The sequence below is a fragment of the Montipora foliosa genome, chromosome 2 (assembly GCF_036669935.1).
Source record: "Montipora foliosa isolate CH-2021 chromosome 2, ASM3666993v2, whole genome shotgun sequence".
Classification (NCBI taxonomy): domain Eukaryota; kingdom Metazoa; phylum Cnidaria; class Anthozoa; order Scleractinia; family Acroporidae; genus Montipora; species Montipora foliosa.
The window spans coordinates 60,267,108-60,287,107 of record NC_090870.1 but is presented as its reverse complement, the minus strand read 5'-3'; the positions used below and the strand labels follow the sequence as shown (position 1 = coordinate 60,287,107).

The window sequence follows — 20,000 nt, the reverse complement described above, 5'->3', positions numbered from 1 at the left end:
ACGTGGAAGTCTCCATCCAGCCCCATTTCGTCTTTGAATTTCGAGATCATTTCGGCAGCATCCAGACACTCAGTTAACTGGTGGCACTGCTTTATCTGATGAAATCGAGACTGGAGACTGACATGGATGTCTTCTTCTGGAAAGCACGTCACTGCCATTTCCATTTCGTTATCTAGCGCTTTGGTATCTTCCCAGAACTTTTCAAATCGTTCCTCGACTTCCTTAATGCTTATTTCTCCACTAATAACTCTCTCCCACAGATTCCTCCACCGTTGGTAGCTTGTTATCCATACGTTCTCTTGAACATTTTCTATCGTAAATGTTTCACTTGAACCATTATCGTCTTTGAAAAGTGTTGCAGCTCTGTCGAAACAATTGTTCCAGAACGACAGAAAAATATCGCTTTTCTGAAGAAGGTGAAGCCGTTGCATCATTCTCTTAGTTTTTGCTGGCAACTCAAAAAATTTCACCACCGGCTCTTCATTTGTGTTACGCTTGTGGCATAGATCATGCATTGAACGTGAAGATACGTCCACCATCAACTTCTGCTTGAGATCATCAAAGTCAACTTTCACTGAAAAAAGGAGATCAAACGTCAGATTTCCACCATAAAGTGCCTGCGCAGACAAAAAGGCTTTTTTTCTTTCAAATGGAGGATAACTGTGCACACATTCGCGCTATTTTTTTCATTCCTTCGCGATTTTGTTCTGTAATTGCGACCCACACGTCCAACATGAGGCACGCCATTATACTAGTTGACCAATTGTCTTAAGACAAAAAGAGGTCAAGACACGAGGTACGAAGTAACATTTTCCAAAGAAATCCGACCTAAAAGGCGACAGTTACAAAGTTAAAAAGCGTTGAAATTAATAGAGCACAGGTGTGTTTGAATTTAAATTTCAATTCCCTGAGTTTTCGTTCCTTGCGAACTGTGTATATCGAGTTGAAAGTCCTTTGCAATCATATAACTTCTATACTTAATTTGACTGCTTTGTTTCCATCTACTAGCGCCAGTCAAGCTCTCTACGTGAATTTTATTGACAGGTAGTCAACAAAATTCTCAATTTAGCTTTAATCTTAGTCAAATTAGCCTAAAGTTGTTGCTCAAAGAATAAGATATTTCATCAAATTCCTTATCGTCTAATGAGGTAAAGTCGAGCATTTCTGAACTAGTCATGACCAGAATGAGTACCTTATTTACTCAATAAAACTGAGACAAAATTGGCCTTTGTTAAGCCCTATTTAAAGCGAAAGTAATCAGGTACACATTCCCAATTGTTTTCTGTTTCCAATTGTAATGAGAGAAAAAAAATCTAAAATCTTTCTGTGCATGGTTAGCGAAATTATATTGATTGTCTGGTATTGACTATCAAGCCATGATATGACTCCCCAAACTGTGCATTTTTCTTCGAGTGTTGACTATAAAGCTTCCGTCTGACTTACTTGACATAACCTTTGAGCACAGCTTAATAAAAGAAGAAATTGATTCTTTCTCTTTTTCGAAAGTCTCCAGCTCTTCAATGCGCATGTCCAGAAATAACTGAGCAGATGTTCTTGCTTCGCGGGTCATTTCAGGTGACTTTGTACTTTCATTAAGATTGAAGACCAGGGAATACAAATTCAAGAAACTGTCACGGTTTCTTTGGAGAATTCGCAGCATGTTCACTTCAATTTCAGCATTTCTTAAGCAACCACCGAGGTGCTCTAAGAGTGATGTCGCTGACACAAAGAGACGCATGCCGTCATCTGGCAAAGTGGCTCTTCCCTGAATCTGGTGTCCTTTAAAAATATAAATTTGAATGTAACATTTAAAACGAACTAACACAGACAAATGGCAAACACCAAACGGTGAAATTTTTTGCTCTAACATTTTACATATTTGATTTCAATGAGAAAACGACTCACTTCTAGTTTCTTTACAGGTGAAAAAGCAAATTATACCGAGTAGGCCACTTTCAAAAAGATCACAATACTCTTTGTTTTTATTTTCTCTTGGGACCACGGTAAGTCCCAAGAGAAACTGGAAACAATGCTTATGCAAAGTTTTGGAGAGCAAACAAAGAGTATAATGGTATCCCGGGTTCAAGACCCGCTCTGACCACTCGTTGAATTTGATCCTGGTAGTCCCAAGTTGAACTTCCCAGCTGCACTTGTAAATAGCCAACTGGTTTGCCTCCGACCAGTTAAGATTCTTAACAGTTGTTGTTGTTCTGTTCCGTCGTTTCGTTGTTTCATTGGCCCTGAAAAGCCCCTATGGTGAGCAGTCAATTAAAAGTATGTAATTGTATTGTATTGTATTGTACTGTAATTTTTGGGGAGCGGGGATGGCGCAGTAGTGATAGCACTTGCCTCCCACCAATGTGGCCCGGGGTTCGATTCGGGACTCGTGGCCATATGTGGGTTAAATTAAAGGCGTTGTTACACTGTGCAATTTTTCGTGCTTTGTCTCGCAACGTCATTTCTACAAATGTTCTCACTTCACGAAACAAGTTGTTTTAGGTGTGTTACACTGAGCAACACGGTTTCGTGCAACTTGTGTCGTTTCGACGATCACAAAAGGTTGGCTGTTGCTGCAAACCGTTGGAGGACAGATCTTACAACCGTTATGGAAAGTAGAACTCAATTCTACTTTCCACAACGGTTTCTGCAACTGGTCTCGCAACGTTTCCGGCCGTTGCAAGGTATGTTACATTGGGCAATGATTCGTGCAACTTGTCTCGCAATCGCGTTGCGAGACAAGTTGCACGAGAAATTGCACAGCGTAACAGCGCCTTAAGTTTGTTTTTGGTTCTTTACTCCGCTCCGAGATTTTTTTCTCCGTGTTCTTCGGTTTTCCCCTCTCCTCAAAAACCAACATTTCTAAATTTCAATTCGATTGGATGCAGGACCTCACCGAAAACTACTTTCGGGTGAGTGGAGCTTCCTGGGTAAATATTATATTATTGATTAAAGTGGCCTATTCAATGTTCTAATAACCCAATACATGGAAACACCTTTTTAGAGATTTTTTTATGATATCCCTGCTAACAAACAGGCTATTTGTTATTCATACAATAAGGTCTGTTCTAGAAGCGTTTTGATTCTACGGTCCGATTGAAAGACAAAGGATTCACTCCTTGCATTTTCTCCCAGTTCATTATATAAAACAAGACGTCTTGTAGCTGAGGTACAGTTAAAACATCAGTTAAACCATCAGTGGACATCAATGACGCATACGTTTGTCACTTTTATGCTGTTTTGGTTACATATTGGCTGGCATTTGTTGAATAGAACACCCCTTTTTTCTAAACTGAGACCATGCTGGGACTGATTTGGTGACCTTAGACGGATAATTTTTGGACTCGTGGTGACAATACAATACAATACAATACTTTATTGACACTCCCCAGGTAGAGATTTTCAGTGACAATGCGACTAACAAAATCAACATTCCAATTAAGAATTAATTATATAATAGATATTATCACACCATACTTAATTTAGAGTTGGAATAAAATAAATACTAAGAAAATGCTAAAATACTGTCATAACGTACTATTTAAAAGGTCAGTAATCAATTTATTTTTCAGATGAAATTTAAAAGTAGAAATCGATTTTGCAGTTTTAAGAGAGCTGTCCAGATTGTTCCAAATGTGGACCTTACGGTAATAAACCTATATTCAATGAGAATAATATTCAATGTGACCTATATTCAATGAGACACAACCTACCGAAATATTTGAAGTACTGAGCCATTGGCTTCCAAGAAAGTATATGCTGCAACATCTTGTCTTGTGAGGGTTCTTTGCCATCAGCGAGCATAGGCCAATGCTTCTTCAACAACAGAGAGAACCATGTCCCAACACCAGGGTGTTCCCCGCTCTTCGATGATTCCAAGATAAAAAACCGCAACATTTTGAAATAATCTTAAAATAATTTATTTTGCAGTCAAACAATAAATGAGGCTACTGTAAGCTATTTAAGCCATTCACAAGGAGAGTGAGAAAAACGAGCTAATAATGTATGGCATAAGTGGAAAACTGTAATAAAGCTCATCTAAAGACCAAGACGTGTTTAAGTATTAAATATTATAAAAAGGTGTACCCCTTGTTTTGTACATTCGATGACACTTTTGTCTTGTGACACTAGAAATCATATCTAAAACTATAAAATAATCAGGGGAGGATATTTCGGCGTACCTCACTGTGATTCTCTAAGGCTTCGAAAGCAGCCGTCATGAAGACTTCGTGGATTTCTCGATGGTACTTCCTAAGGTCCATTTGGCAAAACATCTCCATAACATGCGTCTTGTCTATCTAGATTTCAAATCATTTGGAAACAACAGTTGATTCGAGGAACAACTGATTGGCAAAACTCATTTTGCAAATACCCAGAGAAACTGACTAACTAGAATATATTAATTGTAGATTGCTTTCCACGAGTTAGCCAAGATCTCATATTTACAAACGAATGTACATCTCGCTTGTCCATTAAATCTCTCCTACTAAATCTCGATATCCCTTCACTAACGCACGTCATTTGACCGTTTGGAAGCCCGATAAGTTTAACTGGAAATAATCAGAATATTCCTCTTCAGTGGGTAGTCGAATCCACGCCTTATTCTGCAATCCTTAACGGGCTGTGTTTTTGCGAAAGCACAAAGCGAAATTGCGCTCATTAAAAGTAAACCACGATAAACACACATGAAGCTAAAATGTCCAGCAGAATGAGCAACGTTTGGGCATTTGCATGGGGATAATTTTCAGACCTCTTTACTTGAATCACGAGCAACTTTTTAGTACGTGTTTCTCCTCATGTTTGCCATTTTTTGTGGCTAAACGTACTGCACCAGGCCGCCTTTCAGTGAGTAACATCATTGTGGTTATTTCGCAAATAATTATTTTCATACCTTCAAAGGCAGAATTAAATATCAAAGGAAAATCTGTCGTGCTAGCAATTTTAAAGAATTCATCTGAGCGTCAATATTACTATGAAATTAGATTAAGAAAATATGGAACCCATGACCTTGGGACTTGATCACCATTGCTCTACCGACTAACCAGACGACGAAAGCAGGTCGCCGATATTTAATTTACGGAAACAAAACAAGTACACACGCATTGAACGGGTAAGTCTTCTATGTTTCCTATTTAGTTATCCTCGGTTAGTTTTCTGTAGGCAACAAATTCAAATTAGTAATGCAATTATTCCAAACTAAAGAACTTACTTGTTTTGCACGACAGTTTAGGACGTTCCTTACTTCATTGCCCCAAAAGAGTTGGAAAACTTCGTCGTTCATTCGGGTAGAAAGCAAGTCTGCCCACACCTTTGCATGAAATTAGAAAAAAAGATTGGTGGCTTTACGAATGAATTGCCTAATGAAGAATTGAATGACGCAATGGAATTTGGCTTGCCCAAGGAAAACAGATGTTGCCGTTGTTCACCGAAGTAACTAAGTCCTATTGGACGGGTTAATGTTTGGATTGGTGACCATATGGAAATGCTGTACTTCTTAGGGTGTCATGCAGACGTCGTGCACATCTCCCACGATTTCCACCTATGCGATTCAGGTTTATTGATTCCCAAGGGTTTTTACTCTGGGTATTCCGGTTTTCCTCCCTGATAAAAATTGACTCCTGGCTATCCAAATCTGGTTGCTGAGGACCATGACTTCATGATCGCATCCCACGTTAAAGGGGCTGGGTCACGCAATTTTAGGCAATTTTAGCACTGATCGAATGGTCATAGAATTAACTAAAATATCAAAATAACTGTTCAAAACTATAGAAGAACTCTAACAAAACACAGGGAAGCCAAGAAGGGACACGGATGGACAAAACTGGAGAGGATTGAAATGGATTGAATTTGGGTAAATTTGAAAAACGTCGGCCCACCTTTTTTCAAATTTATATCAGTCTATATCAAAATGTCATTTACAAAGCTGGAAAATCATTCTCAGTTGTTATGTGGCCGTGATTTTGCAAATGAAAGACTCTTGCTCTGCCAATTTGACGTTTAGAGCTCATAATTAACAAAATTAAACAAAATTACCGAAAATAGCGTGACCTAGCCCCTTTAAATAAACCTCTTCCCTTCCTTTTCTGTTAAAAGTATATTGAAAATCTAAGTACTTTTTTTTTTATTTTTCAGGTCAATTAGTGTCAAACTGACTCCTCCTTTATGTCAACTAAGATGCCCAAACTAACTTCATCTGAAGAACCTACCGAAATTAAACAACGTAATCGCTTATTTGTAAATAGACATTTTCCTTCAGGTTTTTCTGTTTCCTCAGTATCGCCTTCTGATTGCACTGATTGCCTTCCAACGTTCCATCGCTAGCCGGTCGAAGCAGATGCAGATATAGTCTTACGTACCAGATCTCGGATTTAATTTAAACGCATGTACACTAGCCATTAAAACAAAAAAATGTCTCTCGGGTACCCGTACCTGAAATTCTGCCTGTTGCCACTCTTCTGATCCATAGATGACACGTTTTTTTAGCGAAACGAGTAAAGTGTTAAATGCTTCCTGAAATGTAACTTTGTACTCCTCATCCTTTCTTAGAATTTCTTTAGGTAAAGAGTCAAGGGTGAAACAAACGTAAGTGCTCTTTCCCAGCAATTTAAAAATGGCACAGAGAGTCGCGCTCCTTTGAAGGATCGCCAAAGCGTGGAATTCAAGTACATATTTTAACAGCTGCAAGGTAGCCTGAGTGAGGGACTTCAAAGCCTCGTAAGAAAACTCCACCATTCTTTAAAAAAGAAAAATAGGTTTCAGTACATAAAGATAGCATTATAAGGCCTTGGATGCCTCAAATTTAAACCAAAAGACATCGTTAACCTAGTGCCTTCGCCGTGAAAACGGTTGTCATCCCTCGTGACATACTCGTAAACTTTAACACCTCTAGTCGACAACAATACAAAAGAAATCCTAAATACATCAGCATAATAATTTTTGCGCTAATTCTGATCGGTCCAACCATCTGATTTTAAAATAACGATTACTAGTATTTTTATTTCAAATCAACGATCAACATGTACACACACAGCTAACGTGATTACACATTGACCTAATGCGGAATATTACCACAGTCAGTCAGCAAATATTTACCACTTTCCTCGAAACTGAGGTGAATAATTGTCTTCGTGTATACCACACAAGCAGAGCTACTAACCAGACTAACGGACCAAAACGTGAAGTGCGTTCTCTTAAGATTTCTATTACAACCAGAATCTGTTTTGTTTCTAGATGAATAATATTTAGTTAATCAGTCACCACCGTGTGAACCAATCAGAACGCATAAAGGCAGCACTCACTTGTTTGCTATGTACTAACGAAAACCTGATATGCCAGAACTTTACATTCAAACACGACAAATTTATCATATGTAGCTGTATAGTAAGCAATTTTTCAGACAAATCCAACACGATAATTATGCACTCGTGCATCATTTCAGAGTTTTCTTTCGTGAGTGAAGTCTACAATTTAAGTTTCACTCATAATTGTCCAAATAGTTTTGCCGGAAAACATGGACCAAGACCTACCATTAGATTCTTCCGCCTTTGGCTCTTCTTCAGTGGACTCCGGCCCAAAAAAACTAGATCTACCTCAACACCTGTGTATTAGCATAGTTAGTAGAGGGGAATGGTTATGAAACCTCGACAAATTTCTCTCTTGTAGGTTTTTGTTCTCTTTTTTGGCCTTGACCGTGCACAAAACACAATAGTTGTTTACTCTGTACTGAGGAACTAACCAATAGAAACGTGTTGGTTTCGTAATTCATGCATAATCTATGAGCGTAAAACAAAAGATTGTGCACGGTCGTGGACCTTCCAACCTAAATCTTAGCATCTTTGTTTGCTTCTTTGATGTTTGCCGAGCTTCCAGACCAGTCCACTCCATTAACTATGGTATTAGCAAACAGTTATGTTGTGTCACGTACCTCTCAGGGTTGTTGAGTTCATCGCACATTTCAGCAATCCAATGATCAAGGGAGTCCCACTAAACCAAAGAAAAAACGCGAAACGGAAGCTCCAATATTTAATCAGAGATACCCCCTGGTATAGCCTCCCACGCAGACGTCTTTAGGAATTCGTCAGGAAATGCGTGACGAAACCCTAAGGACGTCTGCGTGGGAGGCTACCCCTGGTAACATCACTTATTCAACTTGTAGCAAGAAAAGTCGGTGCGCAAGTCAAACAATGGAGTACTGATGTTCTAATCTTAACAATCTTTTCATGCGAACATACTGAAGTGTGTAGGTCACATTCGCGTTTAGTCTCTAGGCAACTTAAACAAGGACGACGTCGTCGTCAGTGACACCAGTGTATACACGAGAAATCAATTTTTCTTCTTAACAAGTCGAAAGTGGTTCACTGTTGTCTGTACTCTTATCGACAACGATATTCGTCATCACAATGGTCAAAATGTTGTGGACTCACGAGGCGTAGCCGAGTGAGTCTACAACAAATTTTGACCACTGTGATGACGAATATCGTTGTCGATAACAGTACAGACAACAATGAACCACTTTCGATTTGTTTTTTACCGCAATATTCAACGCCAAAGAAAGTTTTTATTTCAGAGCGTGACCAAAATCATAACTCAAAGAAGAACAAGCGTTGTCTATAACTTTCTCGCAATGTGATTGGTTTATTTCCTAAAATGAGCGTTCCTGATTGGCTATTACATTGCGTGACAAATTGAAACAAGCATGACGCGGGCAGCGTTATCTAGACTCTTATCGACAACAGCAAATTAGCGAGATTACAAGCAATTGTGGTAAAATTTTTTATTGAAGGTTTGCTATTTTGGTTCTATGTAATTAGCTGTCATTGTCGTCGGTTAACAGTTGCACCGTGTAGTTCATCGCGTTCGTGAGATATTCGTAAATTTGTCTTAATTCTGCATGCAATAATTAGCCGGTATTTGCTTCGTTATCGCGTCTATTCAATGCACTTAAGTTATGTGGCCTAATGATATCTAATTTCCCCTTGTTCATTTCGTCACTTCATTAGGTATTCGTCTTTCGTATAAAAGTATTGTATTCCTTTTTGTAAGTCAGTTGTTGTATCCGGAGTTGCCGTACAGATCTTGTAAGTAGTTTATTGTTCGTGATATTGGCGTTTCTGAAGTTTAGTTTTAACTATCTTGCTTGTAACTTTGTGTTTGTATATTTCCTTTTCAATGTAAACCGTTAAGTTAAGTACGAATTTCAAGCTGTGCAGGAGTTTAACTACAACCAGCTTTGGCGAACAAAGACAATTGGCCCACGCGCTCCACGCGTTCATTATACATCTAAGAACATTTTTTTGTCTGCCTCTTCCAAAAAACGACGTTATCAAGGGCAAAATTTCAGGTACATGGAATATATGACCATACGGCGATAAATTTTCTTTTTTTTTCTCTAAAACTTTCACGCCTTTCAAACTGGTTTAATTCCTAAATAGTTGCCTCACATTTACCAACTCCGAAAAACTTGCGCGCAGGAAATAATTTGAATGCCGCGCGGCAAAGTTCTATTTTCAGAATGCATTCCTGCTTTCGACTTTTTCTTGAGTATGCTCCGTAACAATGTTTGAGGATTCGAAGTACAGAGATAAAATCGTAGAAAATAATATTGGCAACGAATAGTCTTAACACGGCGGATGTTCTGGGTATTCGCCAATCCAAATAATGACCTCAGCCAAAAGGGTTAACTTTGAGCTAATAACATTTGAAGGAATACCGAAGTGCTTATGGAAGACATCTGACCGCTGTATGTACAATTGCCTAGATTTAGGCTAAAGCCAAGTGACTGAGTTTACATTTCTACGCGTGTGAACGAGTAATAAAGGTAAAGGACCTTATTTTACGAGGGTAGCACGTGACATTGAACTAGAGTTAATGCTCCGTTTTACCGGTATTCAAAGCTGCAACTATACGGATCAGAGGAAAGTCGACACAGACGTCGATGGAATGAGACAGGGATCGAACTGGCAACCTCCAGCTCAGAAGGCCGCACAGTAATCGACTGAGCAACGCCTGTCTCTTCTTAACCGGAAAATAAGCCGACCAGACCAAGCGGAAAATAAACTTGTTTGCAAAATTTTAGGCCTTGATGGTCCCCTAAAGCTCACAATTGTAATTGCTTATCCCGGTATGCTTTATTGAGAGCATCGCACGCAGGATATAGAATGTTCCTAATAATACAGATCACACTTATTATTATGATCTCCCTAAAAGACACTGTACCTCTTTCGAAAACAGCAAAGGGGCGTTTTTTTCTTCCACGATCCGCACAAGTGCCCAACACACTTCATGCAGAGGAAATATCTTCAACTGCAGCACATTAGCAATGTCACGAATGGGAAGTGCCAACACAAACGTTCTTCTGAGTAAAGGATCAACCTCAAACAATGAGGCAAGCTCGCGAAATAGCCGTACCGGGGATTGAATGCTGAAATAACAAGAAATCTTTTTAACATTGTGCTAACAAGGCTTTGGTCAATGGAGTGTATGTATATACGGCGGATAAAGAGATGTAATGCTCGTCCTTTTTTGTTTGTAAAATATTTGTGTGCAATTTGTGTCGTCAGCTTTCTTGGTTGATATAGAATTGGACTACCGTGTGAGAGATCATATATTCATCTCCGGCCGGACCAACACTCATCGTTTAAACAAGCACGGAGAAAAAATACCTGCATCAGTAATGCTTAATAGTTTTGGTTTAAAGAGAAGAAGCAGGCCCTTTTTGCGAAGAGAAATTCTCTGAAACGGTATAAATTGGCACATTGTTTGCAAAGAATAAGGTCTTGCATCATGGCTGGATGGGTCTTTAAAAGTTAACGTCTAACAGTACAAAAATAGATATGTAATATAACGTGGAGTAACTTGCATTTTTCACCATGTGTTGGTGCAAATATTTATGCCATATCGTAGACAAAAATGGCTACTGCCTCCTATAACACTATCGTTGTTTACAGAACTTAATGTTCGTTTTGTAAACAAAACATTTCAAGTGTAATAGAGCGGTTTTCAATTGAGTGTCGAAAGTAATTAGCGAATTGCTTTGGTCTTGCATTAATTACTTCACTTAGTGATTGGTTCAAAGTTCTCGCGCCATTTTTTCAACCAATCAGAAGAGAAACCAAAACCATGCAATAGTGGCTGGCGCGTGCACATTTTCCCGCGCTTTGTGTCGGCTACGTGTAATTACTTCGAGTTTTGATTGGTTTACTTGATGGTCTCCGTCTGTTTTGATTGGCTTAAGAGTTTTGATTGGTTTACTTGATGGTCTCCGTTTTTTTTGATTGGCCAAAGTAATTACTTTGGTTTTGGTTTTACGACTCATTTGAAAACCACTCTAATTCATAAGGGCTATACACTATAGGCCCCTGCTCTTGTTTTCAAATAACGCTGTGAGACTTTCAAGACACACACACAGTTCTCAAAGGGCAGGGCTCGGAGTTCCCATCGAAAAACTGCGAGGGTCATGTTTTAGCTGGATACAGTTCTCGTTATTTTTTATAAATACCAGTTAAAAGACCGAAAACACTCTTGCCAATGAATAGAAAGTCCATACCTCGAGTTTTCAGCTCGTTGTCGAACACGTTTGAGATTCAGTCCTTGTGATCCCCACCAAGAGTCCTCTACATCTCTCATTTCAGGTGGTGTTACGTTCGAGAAGAGAATGTCTGCGAAGTAGGGTCTGGCGGTCCCGGAGAGGAAATGAAGCAAAGGAATCGCAAATAGCCAATCAGAGATGCCAGGACGATGCTCTATCACATAGCTGCAAAGGCTGTGCAAGTGGTTTTCCAACAATCTACAATAACATTTGGAGTTAGAGTGATCGTTACTAGCGAAGTAGCATTCTAATTAGGCAGCTGAGCGTGTGATTACACTGCACACTCATTGCTAGTATAAATCAAGTCATCTTGGTGGCAATAAACAGACTAACCTTTAGATAATAAAACTTCAGTTGACAAAAAACATTAAGTTGAAGATTTTGGGGAGTTTAAGCACTAACCGCTAAACTTAAACGACTAGAGTCAGGTGAGATTTGAGATTAACGTTTTGATGGCAAAAGTTAGATTTTTATTCAAAGCCCCGTCTACACGTATCCGGATATTATTTTAAATAAACTTTCATTTTGCGGATTCGCCTTCCGTTCTCTCATATCCGGCGACTCCAACATGGGAATCCGCGATTTTTCGAATCCGCTCTCCAGATTGGAAAGTTTTGAATACCCAAAGAATTTGGAAATTGTGAACGGTCGAATCCAGATATTTTCAAGTTCGATAACGTTACAAACTCAGATCCAGTCTTTAACACGTAATGATTCCACATGGCTTAACATAAATGGCCATAATTTGGATAAAGTAAACTGGGCCAAGGTCAAATGAAAGAGATCGACACTTCCGGGTTGTGGGCTTCTGATAATAGGGAGCTTAAGCAACGACAACGGCGACGGCAACGAGAACGTCACGAATTTGCATATTTAGTGGGTAAAAACAATGGCTTTGCACGCCCTACACGTCCGTTTTTCACTTTTGTCCATTTCTTTGCCGTCGTCAGCAAAACAACAGGGAACTTAAGCAACGACAACGGCGACGGCAACGAGAACGTCACAAATTTGCATATTCATTGGGCCAAAACAATAGCTTTGCACGCCCTGCACGTGTGTTTTTCACTTTTGTCCATTTGCCGTCGTCAGCAAAACTACAACGTGAAACAGCCAAATTTGAGGTTTTATGGACAACGTCATTACTTGAGGATAAATTTTCATTTTCTGCCCTAAATTGAGCGCCGTTCCTACCAGCGTCATTTTTGAGGAACTACCACACCCCCGTCATATTAAAAAAGTTGAAATAGTAACGAAGCGATTACAACAACGCGAATTTATATTTTGAGATGACGTTCTCGTTGCCGTCGCCGTTGTCGTTGCTTAAGCTCCCTAATGTTAGTAGATTACCTTGAGTTGTTTTCACTGGGGAAATGACGCAGTATGGCGTCTAACCCGCTGCAAGCTTTCTTCTCTGGGTCACCATATATGGCTAGGCACCTCAATAGGTTTCTCAGCTCGTTATCACTCAGAAACGTCATTTTGTGAAAACAGATAAGGGATGCAATAATTACTGAAGTAACCACTCGTTTATTTTGGGATTCAGCGACATTGTCCTCACTTTGTAGGATGTTCACGTTTAGATTCAGTCGGTGAGAAAGGTGTTCGTGCAGTACCTTGATTGGAAAAAAATTGAATTTAGCAATTTTCTTTCAATGAAGCTCTAAATGAAAGATCTAGGTATATTGTGGGGCATTGACTTTATTCTACAGTGCTATTCTGTTTCGAAAAAGGGTTTATATTGGTGTAATCCATTTCTAAAATGGAGCTGGAGCTGGCCGTGTTCCAAAGGGCGTGAGGCTTCCCGTGTGTCGCTTAATTACATTAAAGTGGTTCACAAAAGGCTCAACAGTTTTAAGGGCGCCCCACATTACAAGAATTGACTATACAACATTACGTAACGGCAATAGTATGACGCCATATTTCTTATTTTGACGCGGTACCTGTAGTAGGCCATCGTATATAGCATATAGGAAGCCGTTTAGAAATACCGCTTATTTTGTCTTTGAATGATTACATCTCAAAAGAGAACTCGGTGACCGCCATTTTTTATTCCTGGAAAGTGATTAGCAGGCGTAAGTAGAACTCCCTGGCGTGAATTCAGAGCTACCTTAAAATTTCCATCTCTCAGAATCTGGTCTCTTTGCAAGGAGTTTAATCTTAACGGCCTGATCACTTTCCAGCAATAAAAAACGGGTGCCCTAGATCGTTTTGGAGATACAAGACAAAATATAGGGAGTTTAGTTGTCATGATACTATAGGAACATACTGTTGGGTAAAAAAGGGTAAAAATACTACAATTCCTCAAAGGTTTTAAAACTGGTTTCTGGTTTCTCAGTATACTGTGATCCCCATATCGTGGCCATTTACTCTTTTTATAGCACGGCACGACTATTAAGAATTGGATGGATGGCCGTTACACAGTACAAAGGATTGCAATAAACTAACGTTAACTAACCTGTGCAACGTCGAAACCGCTGAGTATGCGAGGGAAATAGGAACCCCCATTCTCAAACATGTCCTTTGACATACAGTAAACCACTGAATTGATTTCATTCAAGACAGAGTGGCCTTTCATTGTTTTTTCTCCCTCCAAGAATATTCTGTCCCATTCGGGAAGCATGGTCAGCATTGCCATTTTTCGGCCCTCAGCAGGATTATAAGCAGAGCTTGAAAACCCAATGGACTGCCAGAAACCCGGTGGACTGAAGACAGCATCGTCATATTGATGCCATATGGCTGTTAGTATTCAAAGGAAAAAAAAGAACAAAACAAACTTCAAACAACTGAACTAAAACAGAAAATCGTACACGTAAAAGACGCAAAATGCTTCCGTTCCGTTACCCCTAAAAAGATTATCACAAAGGTAGTTTAATAATCGGAAACTTCAATAAAGAAGAAAGAGATCGTTAAAGAGCAAACTTAATTGGCTATTGTGACTGCTGGCAGGTGATAAGCTATTGTATCACATAATAACGTTACATGGTAACGTTGCATGATAACGTTACAAAGACTGAGACTGTAAAATGGAGGCGTATTGGCAGGTAAAAAAAAATATGAAAGCAGAGAAATATGTGAAATACGTTCAGTTGACGGCTTTATAACTAAGCGAAATGTGAGGTTCTTTTAATAACGTCATAAGCAATCTTACTTACTTAGTCACATTGCCTTTTCTACAGCAATGCCGGCATATCTGGGCGTCAGTCGTAAAACGTTTTGTCATCCGATTCAGTATCTATGTGGATAAATAATTTATCATGAAATTTATCTGTGTACTTACCATTGGCTTTAACCGATTGCGCGGGGATGTTGAGGCAACGGTTTACGTAGCCACGTTTGACAGGTGTAGAACCGATGAGGCACTCCCAAAGACCTTTCCTTCTGGGCCCCACAACCATGTACTTGTATGGAATCTTACGCTCAGCCTGTTGCAAAGTTAATTTGGTTTTACCCTCTAAAACGTGATATCCAATTGGCACATCCCTAAAAATAACGGGTTCAAAGAGAAGAACAAGAGGTGATAAAAGCACTGTTTGTTTGGCAAAGAACAAGTCAACGTTACCTTAAGCAAAAAAATCACGAGAAAAGATGCAGTGTAAATCAATTTTCACCTTATGACAGTCATCTCAATTTGTCTCGTTCTATCCCAAGAAAAGGGTTTTTCTCCACGCAGAAAAACTTTTTCCCCTTGGTGAAAATTTACAGAAAAGGTCGGCGTCAGCAATGCATGAAAAACAACATGGACATAGTCTTTATTGGGGTCATTCTCTCCTTTGTCTGAGCTCTTATTGCCACTGGTATGTAGCAAGCTTTTTGCTGGGAGATTTGACGCATCGATAACCTCATCATTTGTCAATTTCCCACGCTTTTCACCCTCGTCTGCCTCTTTATCAGAGACATTTTTATTCAGTGGATCTTTTCTGTCAGCAGTGTCGTAAGTGCTGTCCTTTTTCTCAACTGTTGGAGGCACCGGATGCTTGTTGTCAGTAGGAGTTAGTGACGACATATCTAGACCTTGCAAGGCAGCATTCTCCTCTTGTTTTCTTTCCAGAGAACCTCCGAGAGCAGTCTCATCTCTATTTTCATGACCAACCAAGGGAGTGCGCTCTTCAATATTAGGATAGTTCTCGTCCTTAATGACCTTCCAGTTATAACCTTTTTTGACTACATCGTTTTCTTTGCTTGGGGAGAGATTGACCCCTTCTGCTCCTTCACTGGTTTGGGTATCATCAGCATATCCCTCGCTTGCCTCTACATCGGAGACATTTTTTTGCAGTGGATCCTTTGTGTCAGCAGTGTCGCAAGTGCCGACCTTTTTCTCAACTATTGGAGGCAACGGATGCTTGTTGTCAGTAAGAGTTTGTGACGACACATCTTGACCTCGCAAGGCAGCATTCTCCTCTTGTTTTCTTTCCAGAGAACCTCCGAGAGCAGTCTCATCTCTATTTTCATGACCAACCAAGGGAGTGCGCTCTTCATTATTAGGATAGTTCTCGTCCTTAATGACCTTCCAGTTATCACCTTTTTTGACTACATCGTTTTCTTTGCTTGGGGAGAGATTGACCCCTTCTGCTCCTTCACTGGTTTGGGTATCATCAGCATATCCCTCGTTTGCCTCTACATCGGAGACATTTTTTTGCAGTGGATCCTTTGTGTCAGCAGTGTCGCAAGTGCCGTCCTTTTTCTCAACTATTGGAGGCAACAGATGCTTGTTGTCAATAGGAGTTTGTGACGACACATCTTGACCTCGCAAGGCAGCATTATCTTCTTTTTTTCTTTCAAGAGAACCTCCAAGAGCAGTCTCATCTCTATTTTTATGACCAACCAAGGGAGTGCACTCTTCATTACAAGGATAGGTTTCGTCCATAATGACCTTATCACCTTTTTTGACTACATTGTTTTCTTTGCTTGGGGAGAGATTGACTCCTTCTGCTCCTTCACTGGTTTGGGCATCATCAGCATATCCGGTGATGGCTTTCATGTCCTTGGTGACTGTTGTGGAGGTATCGGTGAAATCAAGATTTGTCAAGCTTTCTTCCACCGTTCTATGCACAAAAGAAAGCCTTATGTCATTTAGGAATGCAAGCATACCACTTCACCCTGACGGAAAGCAACGATCTTCCGAAAAAGGAAGGGAAGATCGCTTTAAAAACTACCACGTACTTTGTGACGGCAGATATTACTAGCCAACACTGATGGAATAATTATGCCGCAAATACCTTTGGTTTTGTAATGGTTTGCAAATATTATTCTTATGTTTTGATGTAACATTTTCTCGGTCAAGCCTTTATCCGGTGAGTCGGTTGATCTTCCACCTCAGTCAGTCAGTGTCAAATGGAGAGAAAAATATACTCAGACATAAAAACACAAGATGAATATATGTCCCAATTACTCACTTTAAGTCTGACAGTTGCATTTGCTCCTTATTAACAACCTCAACTTTTCCACTTATCGTTTCAGCTTCAGGGCCAAATTCTTGCATTACCTGCAATACAATTTCTGGCGTGTGTTATTCAGAAAATAAGTGTGGCATAAACATTGGTCTGTGTGACAGAAATGTCCTCCCCTTTTATCAAAGCGAGTGCTGAAATCGATGAGGACTGGGCAGAGGACGGAAGGGAGCCTCGTATTTCTCTTTTACGCCCTCATGTCCTGTTAAGTGTCAAAACCCACCTCCCACCTGTCATGTTCACTTCACAAATGTTTTGTGCATGGCTTATTAAGTTGCTTCAAACGAAACACCGATTAGGAAGAAAATGTGGTACCAGAATGTTTCGCTCTTTCTGGTCAAGGAAGAACTGTTGGAGCAAGAATACCACCAACAATCCGAATGCGTTTTTTTGCCGACTTCGCAAAACGAATATAAAAATCGATTACAGTTCGTGAACATATTCAAGTCGTCAGTGAGAAAGAGAAATCGCCGTTTATCTGCATCAAATGGCTATTCATATCGAGAAATCCCCACTTCAATCCCATGTGCTCTGCATGCCTTGCGGAAGGAAAATGTGGAAATATTGATAAATTTAACCTTAGCTTTTTCGGTCTCTCAAGAAGAAAAACAACAAACAAAGCAAAGTGACACACGCTAACACCAACCCGGTGTGGCCAACACATCACGTATGCGCATAACCATTTCACCCGGTCAATATTTCAGTTTGTGATCCTGCCTTATCTGATCATTTTGTTGTTCATTCTCATATATTGATAACTAAATCCAGCTTCGAAAGGAAAGGAATCTAATTTCGCAAGCTGAAGACCATTGACACTGAAATGACTTGCAATGAACTTGCCAATTCTTCTCTTTTATTGCATCCACCGGATGATCTTCATCAGTTAGTTGCGCTCTACAACAACACTTTTGAGTTTAAGGAACATGTTTCGATGTTTCAAACATCACCCTCAGCCACAGTGAGTGTAACATTAAAATTTTTACAAGATAATTCGTATATACATATAACTATAAAAAACAATGATTGTTTGTAGATTAAATGTTCGTTACAAGTAGGTAAAATTCAAACGAACCAACAATATCACAGAGTGCACAACTGAAATAACGGTAAACGTTCAAAAGTGTAATGCTAAACTGACATGATCAACTTGTTTGTTGAGTTCGGGTTTCAAGCGCTCAATATGGAAGCTCTCCTTGATAGAAAGAAGTAGCATTATCAATAATTTTGAAGCAAGAAACATTACAATTATCCTGACAATTTTTAGAAAAACTAAGATGCTTGAAAATATGAGAATTTTTATCCCGGAAAAGGTGCTCAATTACACGTGTGTAGAAATGCCTGTTGGTTTCACCAACGTAGCGAGCACCACAGCCCGCACAAGTAAATTTGTATACAACAAGTGATTTGAGAGAATCCGAAATGAAATCCTTTGGACTAAAAGTGTTGCACAGTTTGAATGGAGGGAAAATTACTTTAACATTTAAATCCTTGCAATACTTGCTGATAATAGATTAACACTACCCAGGGTTTTCAAAACGATATCAATACTCTAACTACTATTTTGAAACGTAATATGTTTCCCAGTTGGTTAATCGACAAGTCCGTTCAAGGTTACCTTAGAAATGCTACCACAAAAGAAGCCCCTAAAAATGATGTATCCAACTGCCAATTTTACAAACTACCTTACATCGGTTACATCATCTTATACTAGAAAGAAAATTTCATCTGTTATGAGATCGTGAGAAGTTTATTCGATTTTGTCATGTTGTAAACAATATGTTGTCGTCATCGAGATTGAATTATTACTCCAGATTAATTACTGAAAACCGATATGATTTAAGGAAGTTGTTTTCAACTTTTTCTAGACTACTTCACCGGTGCCCAGAAACCAGATTTCCGCACCATGACAGCGTCACATCGTTAGCACATGGTTTTATTGTGCACTTTGGCAATATTTGGAACATTCGTGAAGATCTTGATCGATTTACACCGGATAATCGTTCTTGAGTTCAGAGATACTTTGTAAATGTCTCATTGACTGAACTGACGACAATTGTAACGTTGGATCGATGTATTCAAAGTCTTGTCATTTAGATCCCATTCCTGGTTGTATCATGAAGGACTGCTTTGCTACTGTTAGTTCAGTGATAACTAGGATTGTCAACCTTTTAATGGAGTCTGGAATACGTCTTACTGACCTCAAATTGGCTAGTGTTAAACCGTTGCTCAAGAAGCAATCTCTTAGGCCGAACGAATTCAAGAATTTTAGCGGGCCAATTCCGAACTTAAGTTTTCTGTCCAAAGTGGTTGAGAAGTGTGTCGCCAAGCAGCTTATTGATTTTTTACATGCTAATAATCTCAATGTTATCTATCAATTGGCGGCGTACAGAAAACTTCACAGTACTGAAACGGCTTTAATCCGTGTCCAAAATGATATCACAATTGCCTTGGATCAAAAAAGATCAGTGATTTTGCTGCTTCTTGATCTTTCCGCAGCATTTGACACTGTGGATCACTTTATCCTACTTTCACGCCTTTCTCGTCGATTTGGAATTGGAGGTACGGCATTGGAATGGTTTCGAGCAATCGTAGTCAATTTGTAAATGGCAATGGATCGACCTCTGAGCGTTATGTTCTGCAGTTCTGTGTACACCAAGGGTCGGTCCTTGTTGCTCTTTTATGCTCATTGTGCACCTCTCCACTTAGTGATATCGCTAGTAAGCACGATCTAAGTTTTCATTTTTATGCGGATGGTAGGCAGCTGTATGTAAGATTTGAGACGTCATCCTTTAATGATATGGAACTGAGTAAATGTAGGTTGGATGCCTGTGTACGAGAAAGCGATACCTGGATTTTTCTAAACACATTGAAATTAAACAAAGACAAAACTGAGCTTCTTGTGATATCACCTGCACACCGTTCTCGACCTCCCGCGTCACATATTCATGTGTGTGATGAGAGAGTGCTGG

At 39.5% G+C, this 20,000-nt stretch overlaps 1 protein-coding gene across 1 annotated transcript in view; it reads right to left on the bottom strand.

The window, feature by feature from the left end:
* Positions 1 to 20,000, bottom strand: part of LOC137993755 (E3 ubiquitin-protein ligase RNF213-like) — a 118,023-nt gene that overhangs the window by 87,459 nt on the left and 10,564 nt on the right. Inside the window, exons 3-16 of the mRNA XM_068839763.1 lie at positions 16,978 to 17,066; positions 15,193 to 16,626; positions 14,862 to 15,064; positions 14,040 to 14,320; positions 12,932 to 13,197; positions 11,543 to 11,782; positions 10,213 to 10,417; positions 7,922 to 7,980; positions 6,427 to 6,730; positions 5,207 to 5,305; positions 4,179 to 4,295; positions 3,711 to 3,861; positions 1,444 to 1,779; positions 1 to 574 (exon numbers count right to left, since the gene is read on the bottom strand). The exon at positions 1 to 574 is cut by the window's left edge and continues 22 nt beyond it. Coding sequence (XP_068695864.1) covers positions 1 to 574; positions 1,444 to 1,779; positions 3,711 to 3,861; positions 4,179 to 4,295; positions 5,207 to 5,305; positions 6,427 to 6,730; positions 7,922 to 7,980; positions 10,213 to 10,417; positions 11,543 to 11,782; positions 12,932 to 13,197; positions 14,040 to 14,320; positions 14,862 to 15,064; positions 15,193 to 16,626; positions 16,978 to 17,066 — 4,358 coding nt within the window. The remainder of the gene's footprint in view (positions 575 to 1,443; positions 1,780 to 3,710; positions 3,862 to 4,178; positions 4,296 to 5,206; positions 5,306 to 6,426; positions 6,731 to 7,921; positions 7,981 to 10,212; positions 10,418 to 11,542; positions 11,783 to 12,931; positions 13,198 to 14,039; positions 14,321 to 14,861; positions 15,065 to 15,192; positions 16,627 to 16,977; positions 17,067 to 20,000) is intronic.